The sequence below is a fragment of the Salvelinus namaycush genome, chromosome 2, assembly GCF_016432855.1.
Source record: "Salvelinus namaycush isolate Seneca chromosome 2, SaNama_1.0, whole genome shotgun sequence".
Taxonomy (NCBI): Eukaryota; Metazoa; Chordata; class Actinopteri; order Salmoniformes; family Salmonidae; genus Salvelinus; species Salvelinus namaycush.
In genome coordinates, this window is record NC_052308.1 from 78,073,894 (window position 1) to 78,096,239 (window position 22,346).

General features: G+C 48.0%; 2 protein-coding genes across 33 annotated transcripts in view; both read left to right on the forward strand.

The window, feature by feature from the left end:
* Positions 1-22,346, forward strand: part of LOC120019033 (guanine nucleotide-binding protein G(o) subunit alpha-like) — a 43,530-nt gene that overhangs the window by 9,005 nt on the left and 12,179 nt on the right. The window contains exons 3-5 of one of the 2 annotated variants that reach the window (XM_038962247.1): positions 12,491-12,583; positions 16,901-17,061; positions 19,751-19,879. In XM_038962247.1, coding sequence (XP_038818175.1) covers positions 12,491-12,583; positions 16,901-17,061; positions 19,751-19,879 — 383 coding nt within the window. The remainder of the gene's footprint in view (positions 1-12,490; positions 12,584-16,900; positions 17,062-19,750; positions 19,880-22,346) is intronic. The other variant, XM_038962255.1, reaches the window with a different exon arrangement.
* Positions 1,709-5,305, forward strand: LOC120018610 (von Willebrand factor D and EGF domain-containing protein-like). Of its 31 annotated transcripts, none has more exons than XM_038961892.1 (7): positions 1,709-2,490; positions 2,541-2,636; positions 2,675-2,866; positions 2,905-3,278; positions 3,557-3,844; positions 4,363-4,458; positions 4,497-5,305. In XM_038961892.1, exons 2-7 carry the CDS (start codon positions 2,559-2,561, stop codon positions 4,675-4,677), a joined length of 1,209 nt encoding a protein of 402 aa, XP_038817820.1. In that variant the 5' UTR covers positions 1,709-2,490; positions 2,541-2,558; the 3' UTR covers positions 4,678-5,305. The 31 variants fall into 31 exon arrangements, 26 of the variants coding, with proteins under 26 accessions (XP_038817820.1, XP_038817827.1, XP_038817777.1 ...); XM_038961899.1 differs by lacking the exon at positions 3,557-3,844 and adding an exon at positions 3,365-3,508 and having other exon boundaries at positions 2,905-3,048; positions 4,315-4,458; XM_038961849.1 differs by having other exon boundaries at positions 1,709-2,472; positions 2,513-2,636; positions 4,363-4,496; positions 4,545-5,305.

The window sequence follows — 22,346 nt, forward strand, 5'->3', positions numbered from 1 at the left end:
TGCACCATTGAGAGCATTCTGGCGGGCTGTATCATCAGATGCACCATTGAGAGCATTCTGTCGGGCTGTATCATCGCCTTGTACGACAATTGCCCCGTCTGCAACCGCAGGGCTCTCCAGCGGGTGGTGTGGTCAACGCATCACCGGGGGCACACTGCCTGCCCTCACGGACATCTACAGCAGGGTTTCCCAAACTTGGTCCTGGGCCCCCCCCTAAGTGCAAATTTTTGTTTTTGCCCTAGTGCTACACAGCTGATTCAAATAATCAAAGCTTGATGACGAGATGGTTATTTGAATCAGCTGTGTAGTGGTAGGGCAAAAACTAAAACATGCACTTAGGGGGAGGGGTGGGGACCCAGTTTGGGAGACCATGGTCTACAGCATCCGGTGGCACAGCAAGGCCAAGAAGATCATCAAGGATCTCAGCCACACGAGCCACAACCTGTTCACAACGCTACCATCTAGAAAGAGGAGACAGTACAGGTGCATCAAAGCTGGGTCGAAGAGACTGATAAACAGCTTCTATCTCCAGGCCATCAGACTGTTAAATAGTCACCACTAACCGACCTCCGCCCAGTACCCTGCCCTGAACTTAGTCACTGTTACTATCCGGCTACCACCCGGTTACTCTACCCTGTACCTTAGAGACTGCCGACCTATGTACATAGTCATTGAACACTGGTCACTTTAATAATGTTTACATCCTGTATATACTGTACTCTAGTCAAGGCTCATCCATATATAACTACTGCTGTACACACCTTTTCTATCATATACATATACACTGAGTGTACAAAACATTAGGAACACTTGCTCTTTCCATGACATAGACTGACCAGGTGAATCCAGATGAAAGCTATGATCCCTTATTAGTGTCACCTGTTAAATCCACTTCAATCAGTGTAGATGAAGGGGAGGAGACAGGTTAAAAAATGATTTTTAAGCCTTGAGACAATTGAGACATGGATTGTGTATTTGTGTCATTCAGAGGGTGAATGGGCAAGACAACATATTTAAGTGCCTTTGAACAGGGTATGGTAGTAGGTGCCAGGCGCACCGGTTTGAGTATGTCAAGAATTGCAATGCTGCTGGGTTTTTCATGCTCAACAGTTTCCCATGTGTATCAAGAATGGTCCACCACTCAAAGGACATCCAGCCAATTTGACACAACTGTGGGAAGCATTGGAGTCAACATGGGCCGGCATCCCTGTGGAACACTTTCAACACCTAATAGAGTCCATACCTGATGAATTGAGGCTGTTCTGAGGGCAAAAGGTGGTGCAACTCAATATTAGGAAGGTGTTCCTAATGTTTTGTACACTCGGTGTATTTTTATATTCCGGACTCTGACATTGCTCGTTCTGAAATTTCTTAATTCCTTGATAAAAAATTTTGGGATTAGTGTGTGTAGTTGTGTATTGTTAGGTATTACTGCACTGTTGGAGCTAGAAAAATAAGCTTTTTGCTGCACCTGCATTAACATCTGCAAAATATGTGTACGCAACCAATAAAATGTTATTTGATTTGAGATGGAGAGACATAAAGAAGGCCCTTCCTCTGTCTCATCCCTCCTTTATTTGCCTCAGATCCTAGGCCTGGGGCTGTGGAGTGGTTTAATTCAGCAGAGAGATTTTTCTCTCATTCCACCAGCTATGTCAACAAGGAGGGGGCCACTCAGAACTCTGGGGATGTAATTTTATTGTCTGAGGATTCTAGAACAGTGTTGAAAATTCTATAACAGTGTTGACGATTCTAGAACACTGAAGATTCTTGAACTGTGTCCAATTGTAGAACAGTGTAGAGAATTCCGTTGAGCAGAAAAGCTCTCAGCTTTACCACAACACTGCAGTAGTTAATGATTGAACGTTAGATCTCAGCCAGTTCAGCTACATTCCACATATTGTTTTTGTAACATTGTCCAGAAACACTAAGAGCGTGAAACATTTTGTTCTTCTGTTGTGTTTGAGAAAGATAGAAAGGTGCATGTTGGATAGAACAATAGTTGACTATATCAAGAAGAGAATGTTGATACCTCACTTCCAGGCAGTACATAGTAACCTCTAGCTTCCACAACAATACAAACATACCCCCAGCCCTAAGAAGAAAGGAAGTTGGACAACCGTTATGACACCTCTGCAATGTGTCCCTCCAAGTCCCTTGGCAGGTTAGTAGGTGGTGTTGTATGTCTGTGTCCCTCCAAGTCCCTTGGCAGGTTAGTAGGTGGTGTTGTATGTCTGTGTCCCTCCAAATCCCTCGGCAGGTTAGTAGGTGGTGTTGTATGTCTGTGTCCCTCCAAGTCCCTTGGCAGGTTAGTAGGTGGTGTTGTATGTCTGTGTCCCTCCAAGTCCCTTGGCAGGTTAGTAGGTGGTGTTGTATGTCTGTGTCCCTCCAAGTCCCTTGGCAGGTTAGTAGGTGGTGTTGTATGTCTGTGTCCCTCCAAGTCCCTTGGCAGGTTAGTAGGTGGTGTTGTATGTCTGTGTCCCTCGGCAGGTTAGTAGGTGTGGTTGTGTATGTCTGTGTCCCTCCAAGTCCCTCGGCAGGTTAGTAGGTGGTGTTGTATGTCTGTGTCCCTCCAAGTCCCTTGGCAGGTTAGTAGGTGGTGTTGTATGTCTGTGTCCCTCCAAGTCCCTCGGCAGGTTAGTAGGTGGTTGTGTATGTCTGTGTCCCTCGGCAGGTTAGTAGGTGGTTGTGTATGTCTGTGTCCCTCCAAGTCCCTCGGCAGGTTAGTAGGTGGTGTTGTATGTCTGTGTCCCTCCATGTCCCTTGGCAGGTTAGTAGGTGGTGTTGTATGTCTGTGTCCCTCCAAGTCCCTTGGCAGGTTAGTAGGTGGTTGTGTATGTCTGTGTCCCTCCAAGTCCCTTGGCAGGTTAGTAGGTGGTTGTGTATGTCTGTGTCCCTCGGCAGGTTAGTAGGTGGTGTTGTATGTCTGTGTCCCTCCAAGTCCCTCGGCAGGTTAGTAGGTGGTGTTGTATGTCTGTGTCCCTCCATGTCCCTTGGCAGGTTAGTAGGTGGTGTTGTATGTCTGTGTCCCTCCAAGTCCCTTGGCAGGTTAGTAGGTGGTGTTGTATGTCTGTGTCCCTCCATGTCCCTCGGCAGGTTAGTAGGTGGTGTTGTATGTCTGTGTCCCTCCAAGTCCCTCGGCAGGTTAGTAGGTGGTGTTGTATGTCTGTGTCCCTCCAAGTCCCTTGGCAGGTTAGTAGGTGGTGTTGTATGTCTGTGTCCCTCCAAGTCCCTTGGCAGGTTAGTAGGTGGTGTTGTATGTCTGTGTCCCTCGGCAGGTTAGTAGGTGGTGGTGTATGTCTGTGTCCCTCCATGTCCCTCGGCAGGTTAGTAGGTGGTTGTGTATGTCTGTGTCCCTCGGCAGGTTAGTAGGTGGTTGTGTATGTCTGTGTCCCTCCAAGTCCCTCGGCAGGTTAGTAGGTGGTGTTGTATGTCTGTGTCCCTCCATGTCCCTCGGCAGGTTAGTAGGTGGTTGTGTATGTCTGTGTCCCTCCAAGTCCCTTGGCAGGTTAGTAGGTGGTTGTGTATGTCTGTGTCCCTCCAAGTCCCTTGGCAGGTTAGTAGGTGGTGTTGTATGTCTGTGTCCCTCCAAGTCCCTTGGCAGGTTAGTAGGTGGTGTTGTATGTCTGTGTCCCTCCAAGTCCCTTGGCAGGTTAGTAGGTGGTGTTGTATGTCTGTGTCCCTCCAAGTCCCTCGGCAGGTTAGTAGGTGGTTGTGTATGTCTGTGTCCCTCCAAGTCCCTTGGCAGGTTAGTAGGTGGTGTTGTATGTCTGTGTCCCTCCAAGTCCCTCGGCAGGTTAGTAGGTGGTGTTGTATGTCTGTGTCCCTCCAAGTCCCTTGGCAGGTTAGTAGGTGGTGTTGTATGTCTGTGTCCCTCCAAATCCCTTGGCAGGTTAGTAGGTGGTGTTGTATGTCTGTGTCCCTCCAAGTCCCTCGGCAGGTTAGTAGGTGGTTGTGTATGTCTGTGTCCCTCCAAGTCCCTCGGCAGGTTAGTAGGTGGTTGTGTATGTCTGTGTCCCTCCAAGTCCCTTGGCAGGTTAGTAGGTGGTGTTGTATGTCTGTGTCCCTCCAAGTCCCTTGGCAGGTTAGTAGGTGGTGTTGTATGTCTGTGTCCCTCCAAGTCCCTTGGCAGGTTAGTAGGTGGTTGTGTATGTCTGTGTCCCTCCAAGTCCCTTGGCAGGTTAGTAGGTGGTTGTGTATGTCTGTGTCCCTCCAAGTCCCTTGGCAGGTTAGTAGGTGGTGTTGTATGTCTGTGTCCCTCCAAGTCCCTTGGCAGGTTAGTAGGTGGTGTTGTATGTCTGTGTCCCTCGGCAGGTTAGTAGGTGGTGTTGTATGTCTGTGTCCCTCCAAGTCCCTCGGCAGGTTAGTAGGTGGTGTTGTATGTCTGTGTCCCTCCAAGTCCCTTGGCAGGTTAGTAGGTGGTGTTGTATGTCTGTGTCCCTCCAAGTCCCTCGGCAGGTTAGTAGGTGGTGTTGTATGTCTGTGTCCCTCGGCAGGTTAGTAGGTGGTGTTGTATGTCTGTGTCCCTCCAAGTCCCTCGGCAGGTTAGTAGGTGGTGTTGTATGTCTGTGTCCCTCCAAGTCCCTCGGCAGGTTAGTAGGTGGTGTTGTATGTCTGTGTCCCTCCAAGTCCCTTGGCAGGTTAGTAGGTGGTGTTGTATGTCTGTGTCCTTCGTGATCACAGGGTAGGAGGGTTGTTTTCCTGGCACTTTGAACCCGCTCATCCATACAATAGGAATGTACAGCTGAACAACATCCAGTTTGTGGTCCAGACGTCGTCCTTTGGGACCATTATTATACCTGTGTACCGATTCACTTTTAGTTGTACATGATCCTGTCTGATAACGCCCCGGGTACGTTTTCTCTCATGGACGTGCGCATACCGCCCCAATCAACAATGTACACACAACTGCCATACATGCATCCTATTGACCTGCTAAGTAAGGTGTGGTTGAATGAGGGGTTTGGTGGAAAATCTCTCACACACACACACACACACACACACACACACACACACACACACACACACACACACACTACCTTGGGATTAGTCCTTAAAACCTGTCTAGACCTGAGGCTGCTGTAGGAGTGGTGAAGACTGAGGCTGCGTCCCAATGGCTCCCTATTCCCTCTATAGTGCACTATGGGCCCTGGTCAGAAATAGTGCACTATTTAGGGAGTAGGGTGCCATTTGGGATGCAAACTGAGGCCCTCAGTCTTTTCTGATGTGTTGCTTTTTTTCCCTCCTTCAGTCTTCATTGTTCTCTCACTTTCCCCTCTTCCCTCTCTCCTTCTGTTTCTCTACCTCCTTTTGCCCCTCTTCCCTCTCTCCTTCTGTTTCTCTACCTCCTTTTGCCCCTCTTCCCTCTCTCCTTCTGTTTCTCTACCTCCTTTTGCCCCTCTTCCCTCTCTCCTTCTGTTTCTCTACCTCCTTTTCCCCCTCTTCCCTCTCTCCTTCTGTTTCTCTACCTCCTTTTCCCCCTCTTCCCTCTCTCCTTCTGTTTCTCTACCTCCTTTTCCCCTGCTTCCCTCTCTCCTTCTGTTTCTCTACCTCCTTTTGCCCCTCTTCCCTCTCTCCTTCTGTTTCTCTACCTCCTTGTCCCCCTCTTCCCTCTCTCCTTCTGTTTCTCTACCTCCTTGTCCCCCTCTTCCCTCTCTCCTTCTGTTTCTCTACCTCCTTTTCCCCCTCTTCCCTCTCTCCTTCTGTTTCTCTACCTCCTTTTCCCCTCTTCCCTCTCTCCTTCTGTTTCTCTACCTCCTTTTCCCCTCTTCCCTCTCTCCTTCTGTTTCTCTACCTCCTTTTCCCCTCTTCCCTCTCTCCTTCTGTTCTCTACCTCCTTTTCCCCCTCTTCCCTCTCTCCTTCTGTTTCTCTACCTCCTTTTCCCCTCTTCCCTCTCTCCTTCTGTTTCTCTACCTCCTTTTGCCCCTCTTCCCTCTCTCCTTCTGTTTCTCTACCTCCTTTTCCCCCTCTTCCCTCTATCCTTCTGTTTCTCTACCTCCTTGTCCCCCTCTTCCCTCTCTCCTTCTGTTTCTCTACCTCCTTGTCCCCCTCTTCCCTCTCTCCTTCTGTTTCTCTACCTCCTTTTCCCCCTCTTCCCTCTCTCCTTCTGTTTCTCTACCTCCTTTTCCCCCGCTTCCCTCTCTCCTTCTGTTTCTCTACCTCATTTTGCCCTCTTCCCTCTCTCCTTCTGTTTCTCTACCTCCTTTTGCCCCTCTTCCCTCTCTCCTTCTGTTTCTCTACCTCCTTTTCCCCTCTTCCCTCTCTCCTTCTGTTTCTCTACCTCCTTTCCCCCTCTTCCCTCTCTCCTTCTGTTTCTCTACCTCCTTTTCCCCCTCTTCCCTCTCCTGTTTTTCTACCTCCTTTTGCCCTCTTCCCTCTCTCCTTCTGTTTCTCTACCTCCTTTTCCCCCTCTTCCCTCTCTCCTTCTGTTTCTCTACCTCCTTTTGCCCCTCTTCCCTCTCTCCTTCTGTTTCTCTACCTCCTTTTCCCTCTCTCCTTCTGTTTCTCTACCTCCTTTTCCCCCTCTTCCCCCTCTCCTGTTTCTCTACCTCCTTTTCGCCCTCTTCCCTCTCTGCTTCTGTTTCTCTACCTCCTTTTCCCCCTCTTCCCTCTCTCCTTCTGTTTCTCTACCTCCTTTTCCCCCTCTTCCCTCTCTCCTTCTGTTTCTCTACCTCCTTTTCGCCCTCTTCCCTCTCTGCTTCTGTTTCTCTACCTCCTTTCCCCCCGCTTCCCTCTCTCCTTCTGTTCTCTACCTCCTTTTCCCCTCTTCCCTCTCTCCTTCTGTTTCTCTACCTCCTTTTCCCCTGCTTCCCTCTCTCCTTCTGTTTCTCTACCTCCTTTTCCCCTGCTTCCCTCTCTCCTTCTGTTTCTCTACCTCCTTTTCCCCTCTTCCCTCTCTCCTTCTGTTTCTCTACCTCCTTTTGCCCCTCTTCCCTCTCTCCTTCTGTTTCTCTACCTCCTTTTCCCCCTCTTCCCTCTCTCCTTCTGTTTCTCTACCTCCTTTTGCCCCTCTTCCCTCTCTCCTTCTGTTTCTCTACCTCCTTTTCCCCCTCTTCCCTCTCTCCTTCTGTTTCTCTACCTCCTTTTCCCCCTCTTCCCCCTCTCCTGTTTCTCTACCTCTTTTTCCCCTCTTCCCTCTCTCCTTCTGTTTCTCTACCTCCTTGTCCCCCGCTTCCCTCTCTCCTTCTGTTTCTCTACCTCCTTTTCCCCCGCTTCCCTCTCTCCTTCTGTTTCTCTACCTCCTTTCCCCCCGCTTCCCTCTCTCCTTCTGTTTCTCTACCTCCTGTTCCACTCTTCCCTCTCTCCTTCTGTTTCTCTACCTCCTTTTCCCCCTCTTCCCTCTCTCCTTCTGTTTCTCTACCTCCTTTTCGCCCTCTTCCCTCTCTGCTTCTGTTTCTCTACCTCCTTTTCCCCTCTTCCCTCTCTCCTTCTGTTTCTCTACCTCCTTTTCCCCCTCTTCCCCCTCTCCTGTTTCTCTACCTCCTTTTCCCCTCTTCCCTCTCTCCTTCTGTTTCTCTACCTCCTTTTCCCCCTTTTCCCTATCTCCTTCTGTTTCTCTACCTCCTTTTCCCCCTCTTCCCCCTCTCCTGTTTCTCTACCTCCTTTTCCCCTCTTCCCTCTCTCCTTCTGTTTCTCTACCTCCTTTTCCCCCGCTTCCCTCTCTCCTTCTGTTTCTCTACCTCCTTTCCCCCCGCTTCCCCCTCTCCTTCTGTTTCTCTACCTCCTGTTCCACTCTTCCCTCTCTCCTTCTGTTTCTCTACCTCCTTTTCCCCCTCTTCCCTCTCTCCTTCTGTTTCTCTACCTCCTTTTCGCCCTCTTCCCTCTCTGCTTCTGTTTCTCTACCTCCTTTTCCCCTCTTCCCTCTCTCCTTCTGTTTCTCTACCTCCTTTTCCCCCGCTTCCCTCTCTCCTTCTGTTTCTCTACCTCCTTTCCCCCCGCTTCCCTCTCTCCTTCTGTTTCTCTACCTCCTGTTCCACTCTTCCCTCTCTCCTTCTGTTTCTCTACCTCCTTTTCCCCCTCTTCCCTCTCTCCTTCTGTTTCTCTACCTCCTTTTCGCCCTCTTCCCTCTCTGCTTCTGTTTCTCTACCTCCTTTTCCCCTCTTCCCTCTCTGCTTCTGTTTCTCTACCTCCTTTTCCCCTCTTCCCTCTCTCCTTCTGTTTCTCTACCTCCTTTTGCCCTCTTCCCTCTCTCCTTCTGTTTCTCTACCTCCTTTTGCCCTCTTCCCTCTCTCCTTCTGTTTCTCTACCTCCTTTTGCCCCTCTTCCCTCTCTGTGTGTGTGGTGTATGTGTTCCCGTATCTCGCCTCGGGTTGAGTAGTGACTGGAGCATTAGCTATGCTGACAGCATAGCAGACAATAGCTGCAGAGGTGAATGTGGGTATCTGTAATTGTATCCCCCTTCCTACACACACACAGACTATACAAAGGGGGGACGTAGCCCTCAGATATTGAGATCAGATTGCTTTACAAACACCTGGGGGGAGGGGGAGAGAGAGAGTCTGTGTCCATTAGTCTACTAACAGAGGAGGCTAAGTTTTTAGTCAATGGAGAATTTATCTTTGAAGAGGAGGGTTCAGCGGGGAAAAGGAGGTAGAGAAACAGGAGGAGAGAGGGAGAAAAATGGGGAGGGGGAGAGAGAGAAAGTGGGATGGAGGGGGAGATGTATTAAAAAAAAGCTTTTCCCCAACTGTTCTGGGAAGCTCTGGTACGTCTGATCTGACTTCACACACTTCAAATAAAGCGGCCGGGAAACAAGGCCAGGAATGTGTTTGTTTTGAACGGGGAGACGGGAGGGTAGAGGAAGGATCTGACCATCAGGTGGGGGGTGGGTATTTATAATCTGAATACAACACCACAGATCTCATCAGGACAGATCTCATCAGGACAGATCTCATCAGGACAGATCTCATCAGGACAGATCTCATCAGGACAGATCTCATCACTGTGTAAAGGGACCTTTTTTGGCCTGCACACTGTGACACTTTTGAAGGGGGGGGGGGTCTTGACCAACACAGACATTGAGGGTACAGGGGGGAGGTCTTGACCAACACAGACAGTGAGGGTACAGGGGGGAGGTCTTGACCAACACAGACAGTGAGGGTACAGGGGGGTAGGTCTTGACCAACACAGACAATGAGGGTACAGGGGGGAGGTCTTGACCAACACAGACATTGAGGGTACAGGGGGGAGGTCTTGACCAACACAGTGAGGGTACAGGGGGGTAGGTCTTGACCAACACAGACAGTGAGGGTACAGGGGGGAGGTCTTGACCAACACAGACAGTGAGGGTACAGGGGGGTAGGTCTTGACCAACACAGACAGTGAGGGTACAGGGGGGAGGTCTTGACCAACACAGACATTGAGGGTACAGGGGGGAGGTCTTGACCAACACAGACAGTGAGGGTACAGGGGGGTAGGTCTTGACCAACACAGACAGTGAGGGTACAGGGGGGAGGTCTTGACCAACACAGATAGTGAGGGTACAGGGGGGAGGTCTTGACCAACACAGACAATGAGGGTACAGGGGGGAGGTCTTGACCAACACAGACAGTGAGGGTACAGGGGGGAGGTCTTGACCAACACAGATAGTGAGGGTACAGGGGGGAGGTCTTGACCAACACAGACAGTGAGGGTACAGGGGGGAGGTCTTGACCAACACAGACATTGAGGGTACAGGGGGGAGGTCTTGACCAACACAGACAGTGAGGGTACAGGGGGGAGGTCTTGACCAACACAGACAGTGAGGGTACAGGGGGGAGGTCTTGCCAACACAGACAGTGAGGGTACAGGGGGGAGGTTTTGACCAACACACAGTGAGGGTACAGGGGGGAGGTCTTGACCAACACAGACAGTGAGGGTACAGGGGGGAGGTCTTGACCAACACAGACAGTGAGGGTACAGGGGGGAGGTTTTGACCAACACAGACAGTGAGGGTACAGGGGGGAGGTCTTGACCAACACAGACAGTGAGGGTACAGGGGGGAGGTCTTGACCAACACAGACAGTGAGGGTACAGGGGGGGGGGGGGGGTCTTGACCAACACAGACAGTGAGGGTACAGGGGGGGGGAGGTCTTGACCAACACAGACAGTGAGGGTACAGGGGGGAGGTCTTGACCAACACAGACAGTGAGTAATGTATAGGTACAGATGCCTTTCTTTGAGGTGAGAACTTAGAGCATGGTGCCAGTGGGACAGCAGCAGACTGGGGTTAGAGGTCACTAAGCCTAGCCACATGCTGCTTGTTAGGACCAGGGAAAGGTACGGAGGAGATTTAAAGTCTGATTTGGAGCCTCTTCTCATACTTTAGAAAAGCATATTTTATCCCTCCCTCCCTTATTTTCTTTCTGTCTTCCCTTACACCCTCAAGTGTGCGAAGAAGAGAGTGAGATGGGTAGGAGAGAAGGGATGAGAGTCTCTCTCTCTGAGCTGCTTATTTTTCTGACACAAATCAATATACAGGTGTCAGCAAAGATGAATATTGGAGAATGTGTTAATAAAGAATCATTACTCCCTGACAGCTGACTGTCCTCAGCCCGGCCCGGCTTAACACTTTACTGATACTGAAGTTATGTGTCACCACTCTCATCGTTGGTTACATTATCTCTTATCACACTGTAGGTACGCCCCACTGAGAAACACCTCTAATACACTTCAGAAAAGATAGACAGTCGTTCTGACAGAGAGGAAGAAAGGAAGTCTAGACTGATAAAATCGGGATGGAATGTAATGCTTATCTCTTTCTGGCAGGGGAGAAAGAGAGGGAGGGAGAGGGGGGGAAAAAGAAGGGAGAGAGGGAGGGGGGTTAGAGACTATCATAGATCCCCTCTAATCCCATTGAGTCACTCAGAGATTCAAACAGTTGAGTTTTGAGTTCAGTTGGTATTGAGTTTTGTGTTTAGTTAGTCAGGGTTGGGGTCAATTCCATTTCAATTCCAGTTCATTCAGAAAGTAAACCAAATTCCAAATATTCCTCATTAAAAAGAATTGAGGAGAATTGGAATTAGAATGTCAGTGTACTTCCTGAATTGACTGGAATGTTAAATGGAATTGAACCCAACCTTGGATCTAGTTGAGTTTTTGGTTTCGTGTTGGTCATCTTCAGACATCAGTCTTCACACAGGTCTGATATCTCCTCTTAACAGGTCTGATATCTCCTCTTAACAGGTCTGATATCTCCTCTTAACAGGTCTGATATCTCCTCTTCACAGGTCTGATATCTCCTCTTTAGCCTGGAGTCTTCACACAGGTCTGATATCTCCTCTTTAGCCTGGAGTCTTCACACAGGTCTGATATCTCCTCTTAACAGGTCTGATATCTCCTCTTAACAGGTCTGATATCTCCTCTTAACAGGTCTGATATCTCCTCTTCACAGGTCTGATATCTCCTCTTTAGCCTGGAGTCTTCACACAGGTCTGATATCTCCTCTTCACAGTTCTGATATCTCCTCTTCACAGGTCAGATATCTCCTCTTCACAGGTCTGATATCTCCTCTTTAGCCTGGAGTCTTCACAGGTCTGATATCTCCTCTTAACAGGTCTGATATCTCCTCTTTAGCCTGGAGTCTTCACACAGGTCTGATATCTCCTCTTAACAGGTCTGATATCTCCTCTTTAGCCTGGAGTCTTCACACAGGTCTGATATCTCCTCTTAACAGGTCTGATATCTCCTCTTTAGCCTGGAGTCTTCACAGGTCTGATATCCCCTCTTAACAGGTCTGATATCTCCTCTTTAGCCTGGAGTCTTCACACAGGTCTGATATCTCCTCTTTAGCCTGGAGTCTTCACACAGGTCTGATATCTCCTCTTTAGCCTGGAGTCTTCACACAGGTCTGATATCTCCTCTTAACAGGTCTGATATCTCCTCTTTAGCCTGGAGTCTTCACACAGGTCTGATATCTCCTCTTTAGCCTGGAGTCTTCACACAGGTCTGATATCTCCTCTTTAGCCTGGAGTCTTCACACAGGTCTGATATCTCCTCTTAACAGGTCTGATATCTCCTCTTTAGCCTGGAGTCTTCACACAGGTCTGATATCTCCTCTTAACAGGTCTGATATCTCCTCTTTAGCCTGGAGTCTTCACACAGGTCTGATATCTCCTCTTTAACCTGGAGTCTTCACACAGGTCTGATATCTCCTCTTTAGCCTGGAGTCTTCACACAGGTCTGATTATCTCCTCTTAACAGGTCTGATATCTCCTCTTTAGCCTGGAGTCTAATTTGAATGAACACTCTTTTTTATTTGAAGAGGTTATATAAAGGCTGTCTGTCTGGTGTTGTCACTGTTGCCATGTAATTCATGTCTGATCTTTTTGGTTATAGAGGCTACAGTTGTCTGAAATGGCACCGTTACCCATAGTGCACTAATTTGACTAAAGTAGTGTAATACACAGGGTTTTCAGATGCATTCTATATGGACTTTCCCTGTGTGGTGTGAACACCGTGGCCATGGTAACTGTTTTTTATTTTGACCCCTGCCCTGTTGACCCCGTACAGCCGGCGGTGCTGGACAATCTTCTGACCTCTATGAAGTTTGTCCTCCACGGGATGGGCGTTCTCCGGATCAACCTGACGCACAGCAAGAACAAGGTTAGAGGGAGTGTGTGTCTGTCTGTCTGTCTGTCCGTCTCGCTTTTGTCTATTGCTCTCACTGACTCTCTCACTGTGTCTCTGTCTGTCCGTCTGTCTGTCCGTCTCGCTTTTGTCTATTGCTCTCACTGACTCTCTCACTGTGTCTCTGTCTGTCCGTCTGTCTGTCCGTCTCGCTTTTGTCTATTGCTCTCACTGACTCTCTCACTGTGTCTCTGTCTGTCCGTCTGTCTGTCTGTCTCGCTCTTGTCTATTGCTCTCACTGACTCTCTGTCTGTCCGTCTGTCTGTCCGTCTGTCTGTCCGTCTCGCTCTTGTCTATTGCTCTCACTGACTCTCTCACTGTGTCTCTGTCTGTCCGTCTGTCTGTCCGTCTCGCTCTTGTCTATTGCTCTCACTGACTCTCACTGTGTCTCTGTCTGTCCGTCTCGCTCTTGTCTATTGCTCTCACTGACTCTCTCACTGTGTCTCTGTCTGTCCGTCTCGCTCTTGTCTATTGCTCTCACTGACTCTCTCTCTGTGTCTCTGTCTGTCCGTCTCGCTCTTGTCTATTGCTCTCACTGACTCTCTCACTGTGTCTCTGTCTGTCCGTCTCGCTCTTGTCTATTGCTCTCACTGACTCTCTCACTGTGTCTCTGTCTGTCCGTCTGTCCATATGACTTACTTTCTCTGTTAGTTTCTCTCTCTTGCTCTCTTAGCCTCCACCTCATAGAAACACTACTTCACTTGATGGCTTTAGTGTGTGTGTGTGTGATTTGTCCAGACGGACACTAGAGGGCAGCATGCAGACAGCCGTGTCTGTCACACACAGAGAAGGCTGGCGGGTTCCAGTGGTCTGATTGGCTGCTGCTGCTCACCATGTTTACTCAGCCCTGACCCATTAGTCTGCTGGCAGCTCAGGACATTCCCCGTGCACACACACACACACACACACACACACACACAGCCAGACACAGATACTCGCACACACATACACACGGCGATATGGACACAGAAACACATGCACAAACACTCTCTCGTTCTATTTTGTGTTAGAATGTCATAGTTCAAATGGGCATCAATAATAGCCAGTTAAGTGGATGAGTTGTAGTGTAATTGCTTTGTAATGACATGGTACAGGGGTATGATCGGGAGAAGGTGTGCGTGCGTGAGAGATTGGGTGGGAGGTGTTATCGTCAGGTTCCATTCAATTTGAATAACTTTATTGCCAAAGGTAACAGAGCTCAAAGCATCACCACCCACACTGAGTCTGACGGCTCATAACTAGAGCTGTGAAACTGTGATGAGTTCTGTCTTTATGGCCGAGGTCACTCGTCTCTGCTGAAAGCCTTTCCTTGTTATTCGTGCTGTGTGAGAGACGTTGGGGTCTGCAGTGTGTGTCGCTTCATGTCCGCTCAGTACTGTATCACGTAAGCTGTATGTATGTACATGATACCCTCGTTGTTCCCCCCCCCAGGTGCACGCCCACTCAGTACTGTATCACGTAAGCTGTATGTATATACATGATACCCTCGTTGTTCCCCCCCCCAGGTGCACGCCCACTCAGTACTGTATCACGTAAGCTGTATGTATGTACATGATACCCTCGTTGTTCCCCCCCCAGGTGCACGCCCACTCAGTACTGTATCACGTAAGCTGTATGTATGTACATGATACCCTCGTTGTTCCCCCCCCAGGTGCACGCCCACTCAGTACTGTATCACGTAAGCTGTATGTATGTACATGATACCCTCGTTGTTCCCCCCCCAGGTGCACGCCCACTCTGTACTGTATCACGTAAGCTGTATGTATATACATGATACCCTCGTTGTTCCCCCCCCAGGTGCACGCCCACTCAGTACTGTATCACGTAAGCTGTATGTATGTACATGATACCCTCGTTGTTCCCCCCCCAGGTGCACGCCCACTCAGTACTGTATCACGTAAGCTGTATGTATGTACATGATACCCTCGTTGTTCCCCCCCCCAGGTGCACGCCCACTCAGTACTGTATCACGTAAGCTGTATGTATGTACATGATACCCTCGTTGTTCCCCCCCCCAGGTGCACGCCCACTCAGTACTGTATCACGTAAGCTGTATGTATGTACATGATACCCTCGTTGTTCCCCCCCCAGGTGCACGCCCACTCAGTACTGTATCACGTAAGCTGTATGTATGTACATGATACCCTCGTTGTTCCCCCCCCAGGTGCACGCCCACTCAGTACTGTATCACGTAAGCTGTATGTATATACATGATACCCTCGTTGTTCCCCCCCCAGGTGCACGCCCACTCTGTACTGTATCACGTAAGCTGTATGTATATACATGATACCCTCGTTGTCCCCCCCCAGGTGCACGCCCACTCTGTACTGTATCACGTAAGCTGTATGTATATACATGATACCCTCGTTGTCCCCCCCCAGGTGCACGCCCACTCAGTACTGTATCACGTAAGCTGTATGTATATACATGATACCCTCGTTGTTCCCCCCCCCCAGGTGCACGCCCACTCAGTACTGTATCACGTAAGCTGTATGTATGTACATGATACCCTCGTTGTTCCCCCCCCAGGTGCACGCCCACTCAGTACTGTATCACGTAAGCTGTATGTATATACATGATACCCTCGTTGTCCCCCCCCAGGTGCACGCCCACTCTGTACTGTATCACGTAAGCTGTATGTATATACATGATACCCTCGTTGTTCCCCCCCCAGGTGCACGCCCACTCAGTACTGTATCACGTAAGCTGTATGTATGTACATGATACCCTCGTTGTCCCCCCCCCAGGTGCACGCCCACTCAGTACTGTATCACGTAAGCTGTATGTATGTACATGATACCCTCGTTGTCCCCCCCCCAGGTGCACGCCCACTCAGTACTGTATCACGTAAGCTGTATGTATGTACATGATACCCTCGTTGTTCCCCCCCCCAGGTGCACGCCCACTCAGTACTGTATCACGTAAGCTGTATGTATGTACATGATACCCTCGTTGTCCCCCCCCCAGGTGCACGCCCACTCAGTACTGTATCACGTAAGCTGTATGTATGTACATGATACCCTCGTTGTTCCCCCCCCCCAGGTGCACGCCCACTCAGTACTGTATCACGTAAGCTGTATGTATATACATGATACCCTCGTTGTTCCCCCCCCAGGTGCACGCCCACTCAGTACTGTATCACGTAAGCTGTATGTATATACATGATACCCTCGTTGTTCCCCCCCCAGGTGCACGCCCACTCAGTACTGTATCACGTAAGCTGTATGTATGTACATGATACCCTCGTTGTTCCCCCCCCCAGGTGCACGCCCACTCAGTACTGTATCACGTAAGCTGTATGTATGTACATGATACCCTCGTTGTTCCCCCCCCAGGTGCACGCCCACTCAGTACTGTATCACGTAAGCTGTATGTATATACATGATACCCTCGTTGTTCCCCCCCCAGGTGCACGCCCACTCTGTACTGTATCACGTAAGCTGTATGTATATACATGATACCCTCGTTGTCCCCCCCCAGGTGCACGCCCACTCTGTACTGTATCACGTAAGCTGTATGTATATACATGATACCCTCGTTGTCCCCCCCCAGGTGCACGCCCACTCAGTACTGTATCACGTAAGCTGTATGTATATACATGATACCCTCGTTGTTCCCCCCCCCCAGGTGCACGCCCACTCAGTACTGTATCACGTAAGCTGTATGTATATACATGATACCCTCGTTGTTCCCCCCCCCCAGGTGCACGCCCACTCAGTACTGTATCACGTAAGCTGTATGTATATACATGATACCCTCGTTGTTCCCCCCCCCAGGTGCACGCCCACTCAGTACTGTATCACGTAAGCTGTATGTATATACATGATACCCTCGTTGTTCCCCCCCCCAGGTGCACGCCCACTCAGTACTGTATCACGTAAGCTGTATGTATGTACATGATACCCTCGTTGTTCCCCCCCCCCAGGTGCACGCCCACTCAGTACTGTATCACGTAAGCTGTATGTATATACATGATACCCTCGTTGTTCCCCCCCCAGGTGCACGCCCACTCAGTACTGTATCACGTAAGCTGTATGTATGTACATGATACCCTCGTTGTCCCCCCCCCAGGTGCACGCCCACTCAGTACTGTATCACGTAAGCTGTATGTATGTACATGATACCCTCGTTGTTCCCCCCCCAGGTGCACGCCCACTCAGTACTGTATCATGTAAGCTGTATGTATATACATGATACCCTCGTTGTTCCCCCCCCCAGGTGCACGCCCACTCAGTACTGTATCACGTAAGCTGTATGTATGTACATGATACCCTCGTTGTTCCCCCCCCCCAGGTGCACGCCCACTCTGTGTTGTCCTGTGGGAGGTGTTTTGATGAGGATCAGGTGCTGTTTCCTTTCATTGGCCACGCCATTTCCTGTCTGTGGGCTGACCAGGGGGTCCGAGAGGCCGCAACCAGGGGTTACGAGTTTGAACTCAACGACTCTGCCCTGTAGTGAGTAAACTAACATGTCTTACCTGTTAAAACACACTGCCAGGGTGAGTACTGACCTGACACACGTCTTACCTGTTAAAACACACTGCCAGGGTGAGACCTGACACACGTCTTACCTGTTAAAACACACTGCCAGGGTGAGTACTGACCTGACACACGTCTTACCTGTTAAAACACACTGCCAGGGTGAGTACTGACACACGTCTTACCTGTTAAAACACACTGCCGGGGTGAGTACTGACCTGACACACGTCTTACCTGTTAAAACACACTGCCAGGGTGAGTACTGACCTGACACACGTCTTACCTGTTAAAACACACTGCCGGGGTGAGTACTGACCTGACACACGTCTTACCTGTTAAAACACACTGCCGGGGTGAGTACTGACCTGACACACGTCTTACCTGTTAAAACACACTGCCGGGGTGAGTACTGACCTGACACACGTCTTACCTGTTAAAACACACTGCCGGGGTGAGTACTGACCTGACACACGTCTTACCTGTTAAAACACACTGCCGGGGTGAGTACTGACCTGACACACGTCTTACCTGTTAAAACACACTGCCAGGGTGAGTACTGACCTGACACACGTCTTACCTGTTAAAACACACTGCCAGGGTGAGACCTGACACACGTCTTACCTGTTAAAACACACTGCCAGGGTGAGTACTGACCTGACACACGTCTTACCTGTTAAAACACACTGCCAGGGTGAGTACTGACCTGACACACCTGCACTGAACACCTGTACAACTCACCTATATTTTCACACTCTTTCTCTCTTCCTCTATTTCTGTCTCTGTCTGTGTCTCTCTCTCTCTCTGTCTGTGTCTCTCTCTCTCTCTGTCTGTCTCTGTCTCTCTGTATCTCTCCTACTCTCACACACTTGACTGTGGTTGAATCAGCGTATGTTAAAGAGAGATCCAGGGGTCTAATTATCTGTGTGGAGGCCTGCTGTCCTGTGATTAGCCTTGTGGTGTGTGTCACTGACAATCCACACACACTGTCACAAAGAATCAACCATGATCACCCTGAGAGCGAGACGAAGGAGAAAAGACCTATTAAGAGAGAGAAGAGGTGGTCATTATGGACACATCTATGTGACGGAGGTGAGTCTGAAGTAGAGGGGGATAAAGAGGGAAAATGAACAGAGAGAAGGTTGAACCAACCAGCCCAGCAGGAGGCTGTCATCTCTCCTCCTCTCCCCCAGCATGAGGCCTCTGCTCTGGCTTTATCTACAGCGACAGGTCCCCTGGAGACCCACTGAGCACCAGCCGGACACCACAGCCTGGGAAATACACCTCGCACAAAGTCACGCAGACACACATACACAAATGCTTGCAGAAACACACACACACACACACACACACACACACACACAGAATGGAAGCTTTGCCGCATCAAAGTGATGGTGACATTCTAGCCCAGTCATTCCCTATCAGCTACTTTGGCTGTAACACACCCTGCAACCATCTGACACACACACACACACACACACACACACACTTACTCACACGCACCAGTATAATCCATCTGTTAGATAAACCATAGCCTCAGAGTACCAGTATTATGTAAAGCTAAACCCCATTAATCCACTAGTATGAATATTCAGTATGGAGATTAGTATCGTAGCATCTCCTGGGGGTTAGTTTATCACTGCATTCCACACCTGACAGCAGTGCTTCCTTTGTAAATCGGGAGGTGACGGAACAAGAAGTGAGCGTGAGAGGGGGGTGAGCTGGGGAGTTCTGAGGTACCAGAATGTCTGAGAAAATAAATCCCTTTTGTAATAAATCCTTCATGCATATCATCACATTTGCGTAGCAGCATAGAGCCGTAGAGTAGAGGCACTTACAGAAGCTTCACACACTGGGAACATGTTTAGTAGCCGAGGGGCCGGGAAAAGTCTTTTATAAACGCATTTCATGCAGTTGTACGTCATTTTACATGACTGTAGACTTTGGTAGAATCATTTTATTATAATTTTTTTAACACCACGCAAATAATTGAAATGGCAGGCACCTTTGACACTGACAAACTGAGAATCAAAAATCAATACAAATCGACCTTGTCTTGAACCCATAATAGTCCAGGCCTAGGTGTGTGGAGACACAATGTGAGTTGCAGGCTCATGTCTATCAGGACAGAGAGAGAACACACGCGCTTCTCACACAGCCACGGCCACACGTTGGTCTCAAACATGGGTTACAATGTTGCACAAACCATAAACCCGGCCCAGCCCGAATCAACTCTTAGAACTATTAGGCCCGGGCTGAAAATCTACTTTTTCACATGATGTTTTTTTGTGGGGGCAGGAGAATTAATCGAAGAGGCAACTCGAATGAACTTTGATTGCTTTTTATTATCATTTTTAAACAATAATTTTTCATGCCTCGAGAGGTACCGGAATCAAACAGTCCAAAATGGAGAGGTGCCAGGATCCGACTTAAATTAAGCACAGCCTGACCGGCATACTGTCTGTCTGTCTGTCTCTGTCTGTCTCTGTCTGTCTCTGTCTGTCTGTCTGTCTGTCTGTCTGTCTGTCTGTCTGTCTGTCTGTCTGTCTGTCTGTCTGTCTGTCTGTCTGTCTGTCTGTCTGTCTCTCTAGCTTTTGAAATTGTTACCTTTTCAGATATACAATGTTTAGATCAAATAATCTTTGTCTTTCTCATCCTCCTCCTGTAGTTTCTTTGAGAACAGGGGTCGTATCATCTCTCCAGACTACGTTCCCACGGAAACGGATGTCCTGAGGGTCAGACTGAGGACCACCGGGGTCATAGAGACACAGTTCAAAGTCAAACACCTGCTCTTCAGGTAAATAATACTATTGTGTGTCTTCTCTTGTTGTTGAATATAACACTTTCCCAAAACACGAAGGCCTACTATCAGGGCTCTACATTTTTAAAGAAATTAATTGGTAGCAATGTTTTTCCAATTGATTGAGCCTATATTGGGCCTGTATGAATTCTAGTTTCTTTTGAAGCACATGTTGTGCCCTAGAAACTAACATGTGACACTTCAAAGACATGCGTTAATTATAAAAGCTAAAAGGTTGATATGAATACCTGTCATTGAAATGACAGAGTCATTAGTGTAATATTAGGTTTTTACATTGTGTAAAAGCACCATTGTCCTATTGAGATATATTACATTGAAAATTGTACACTGTCGCTTTAAAAACGTTGTGCATTGACTACATGCAAGGGATCTGTCATTAATTAATTGCTATGGTTATTGTTATGGTTATGGCTATGGTTATTGATCTCCTGAAGACGCTATCCCTTTTCCTTTCTTTCTGCGCCCCCAACACTTCATTACTCATCTCATATGTATATACTGTACTCGATACCATCTACTGCATCTTGCCTATGCCGTTCTGTACCATCACTCATTCATATATCTTTATGTACATATTCTTTATCCCTTTACACTTGTGTGTGTATAAGGTAGTAGTTGTGGAATTGTTAGGTTAGATTACTCGTTGGTTATTACTGCATTGTCGGAACTAGAAGCACAAGCATTTCGCTACACTCGCATTAACATCTGCTAACCATGTGTATGTGACAAATAAAATTTGATTTGATTTGTATATCAGTGGAGGCTGGTGGGAGGAGCTATAGGAGGACAGGCTCATTGTAATGGCTGGAATGGAATGAATGGAACAGAGTCAAACATGTGGTTTCCATATGCTTGATGTGTTTGATACCGTTCCATCTATTCCATTCCAGCCATTACAACGAGCCCATTCTCCTATAGCTCCTCCCACCAGCCTCCACTGTTGGATAATACTGGTCAAGTTACCAGGTTGTTAGCTAGCTAGCCAATGAGGTAACATGACTGAACAAAGTGTGAGCAAGTGGTTAACGATGCACAAGTCGTTTTAGAATGGCCCACGACACAATGCTCCCAAAATATAACTTGTGGTCACTCAGCAAAATATTTTAGTCGCATATGCAACCAAATTGGTCTTTAAAGCCCCGCTGACTATAGTTTTCAGGTAAACTTCAAGTATGAGGTTTTAACTCAAAAGTGATCAAAAATACCTATGACAGGTGCTTGTATCTTTTCATCTTTGGGACCATGTCACGTTATCTCACACACACTCATTTTGTCATAGAGACTTTATCTCTAACAGCCAATTTGGCTAGTGCCAATCAAACAAATTTATATCTGATTGGTCTGTGATTGAGTCAGCAGGAAGTCAATATGTCAATACCCTAACAGGCCTTATCAACACACAGTGGACTAGAGTCTGATAACCGGGCACGCGCACACATACGGACGCACACACACAAACAAACATAGTAGGGAAGTGACAAATGGAGAAAAAAAATCTTTACGTTTAAACTGCCACTTTTTTTAAATCGGCTTCCATTAAAACAATAAGAACAATTTAGAAAATTCCATGTGAATTCACAATGCAGCTGCACTGCTGCCAGCAACAGGTTGGGTCTCATGGTGCGCCAGTACTACCATTACTCTACCTCAATTCCACTTTACAAAATGTGCATTTCCTTCTCATTTAACTTCTCAAAGTTTAGCGATACAGGACTTCACTGCTGTTGCTTGCCTTTCTCTGCTATTTTTCCAACTGTTAACTGAAACGACGAAGTGGTGGAGAGTCGACTCCAAAAATAATTGATTACTCGACTCCTAGCACGTCGACTCGGATTTCTGAGTCGGATTTCTCCTTCTCTTTTCTGTAAGTAGACAGATGGAGACACTTCTAGATTTTAACTTTTAAAAAGCTGGCAAATTTATAGGGTCCCCTCTAGGGCTGTGGCGGTCACGAAATTTTGTCAGCCGGTGATTGTCAACCAGATAACTGTTGATCTCACGGTAATTGACCGTTAATTAACATAAACACAGTTAGCATCTTTTGGCTTCAACACAAACCACTGATCATTAGAAAATCTACATTTTAAAAAGTCTAATAAATCCATGTAATATAGCCTACACCATCACATTAAATACATTATTTATTTTAGACAGGTCTAAAGAAACATTATATGAAGAAAATGTAGTCTATTTCTGAAGAACAGAATAGCATACTCTGAGTTGTCCTTATGTTAGGTCCTGATCTGACTATGTCAAATGGCTGTGGGCTAGCTATACTAGTTAATTTAGCAGACAACATTTGCTTATAATTCCGTGGCATTATTTTATTGTGTGAAGAATACAAATGAACAAAGCTGAATAAAATGGTAAGAATATTTTCACCAAACGATTTGAGGGAGTGTGCACATGCGGCTATTCTGTGTTGAGCGGTTAACAAAGAAAT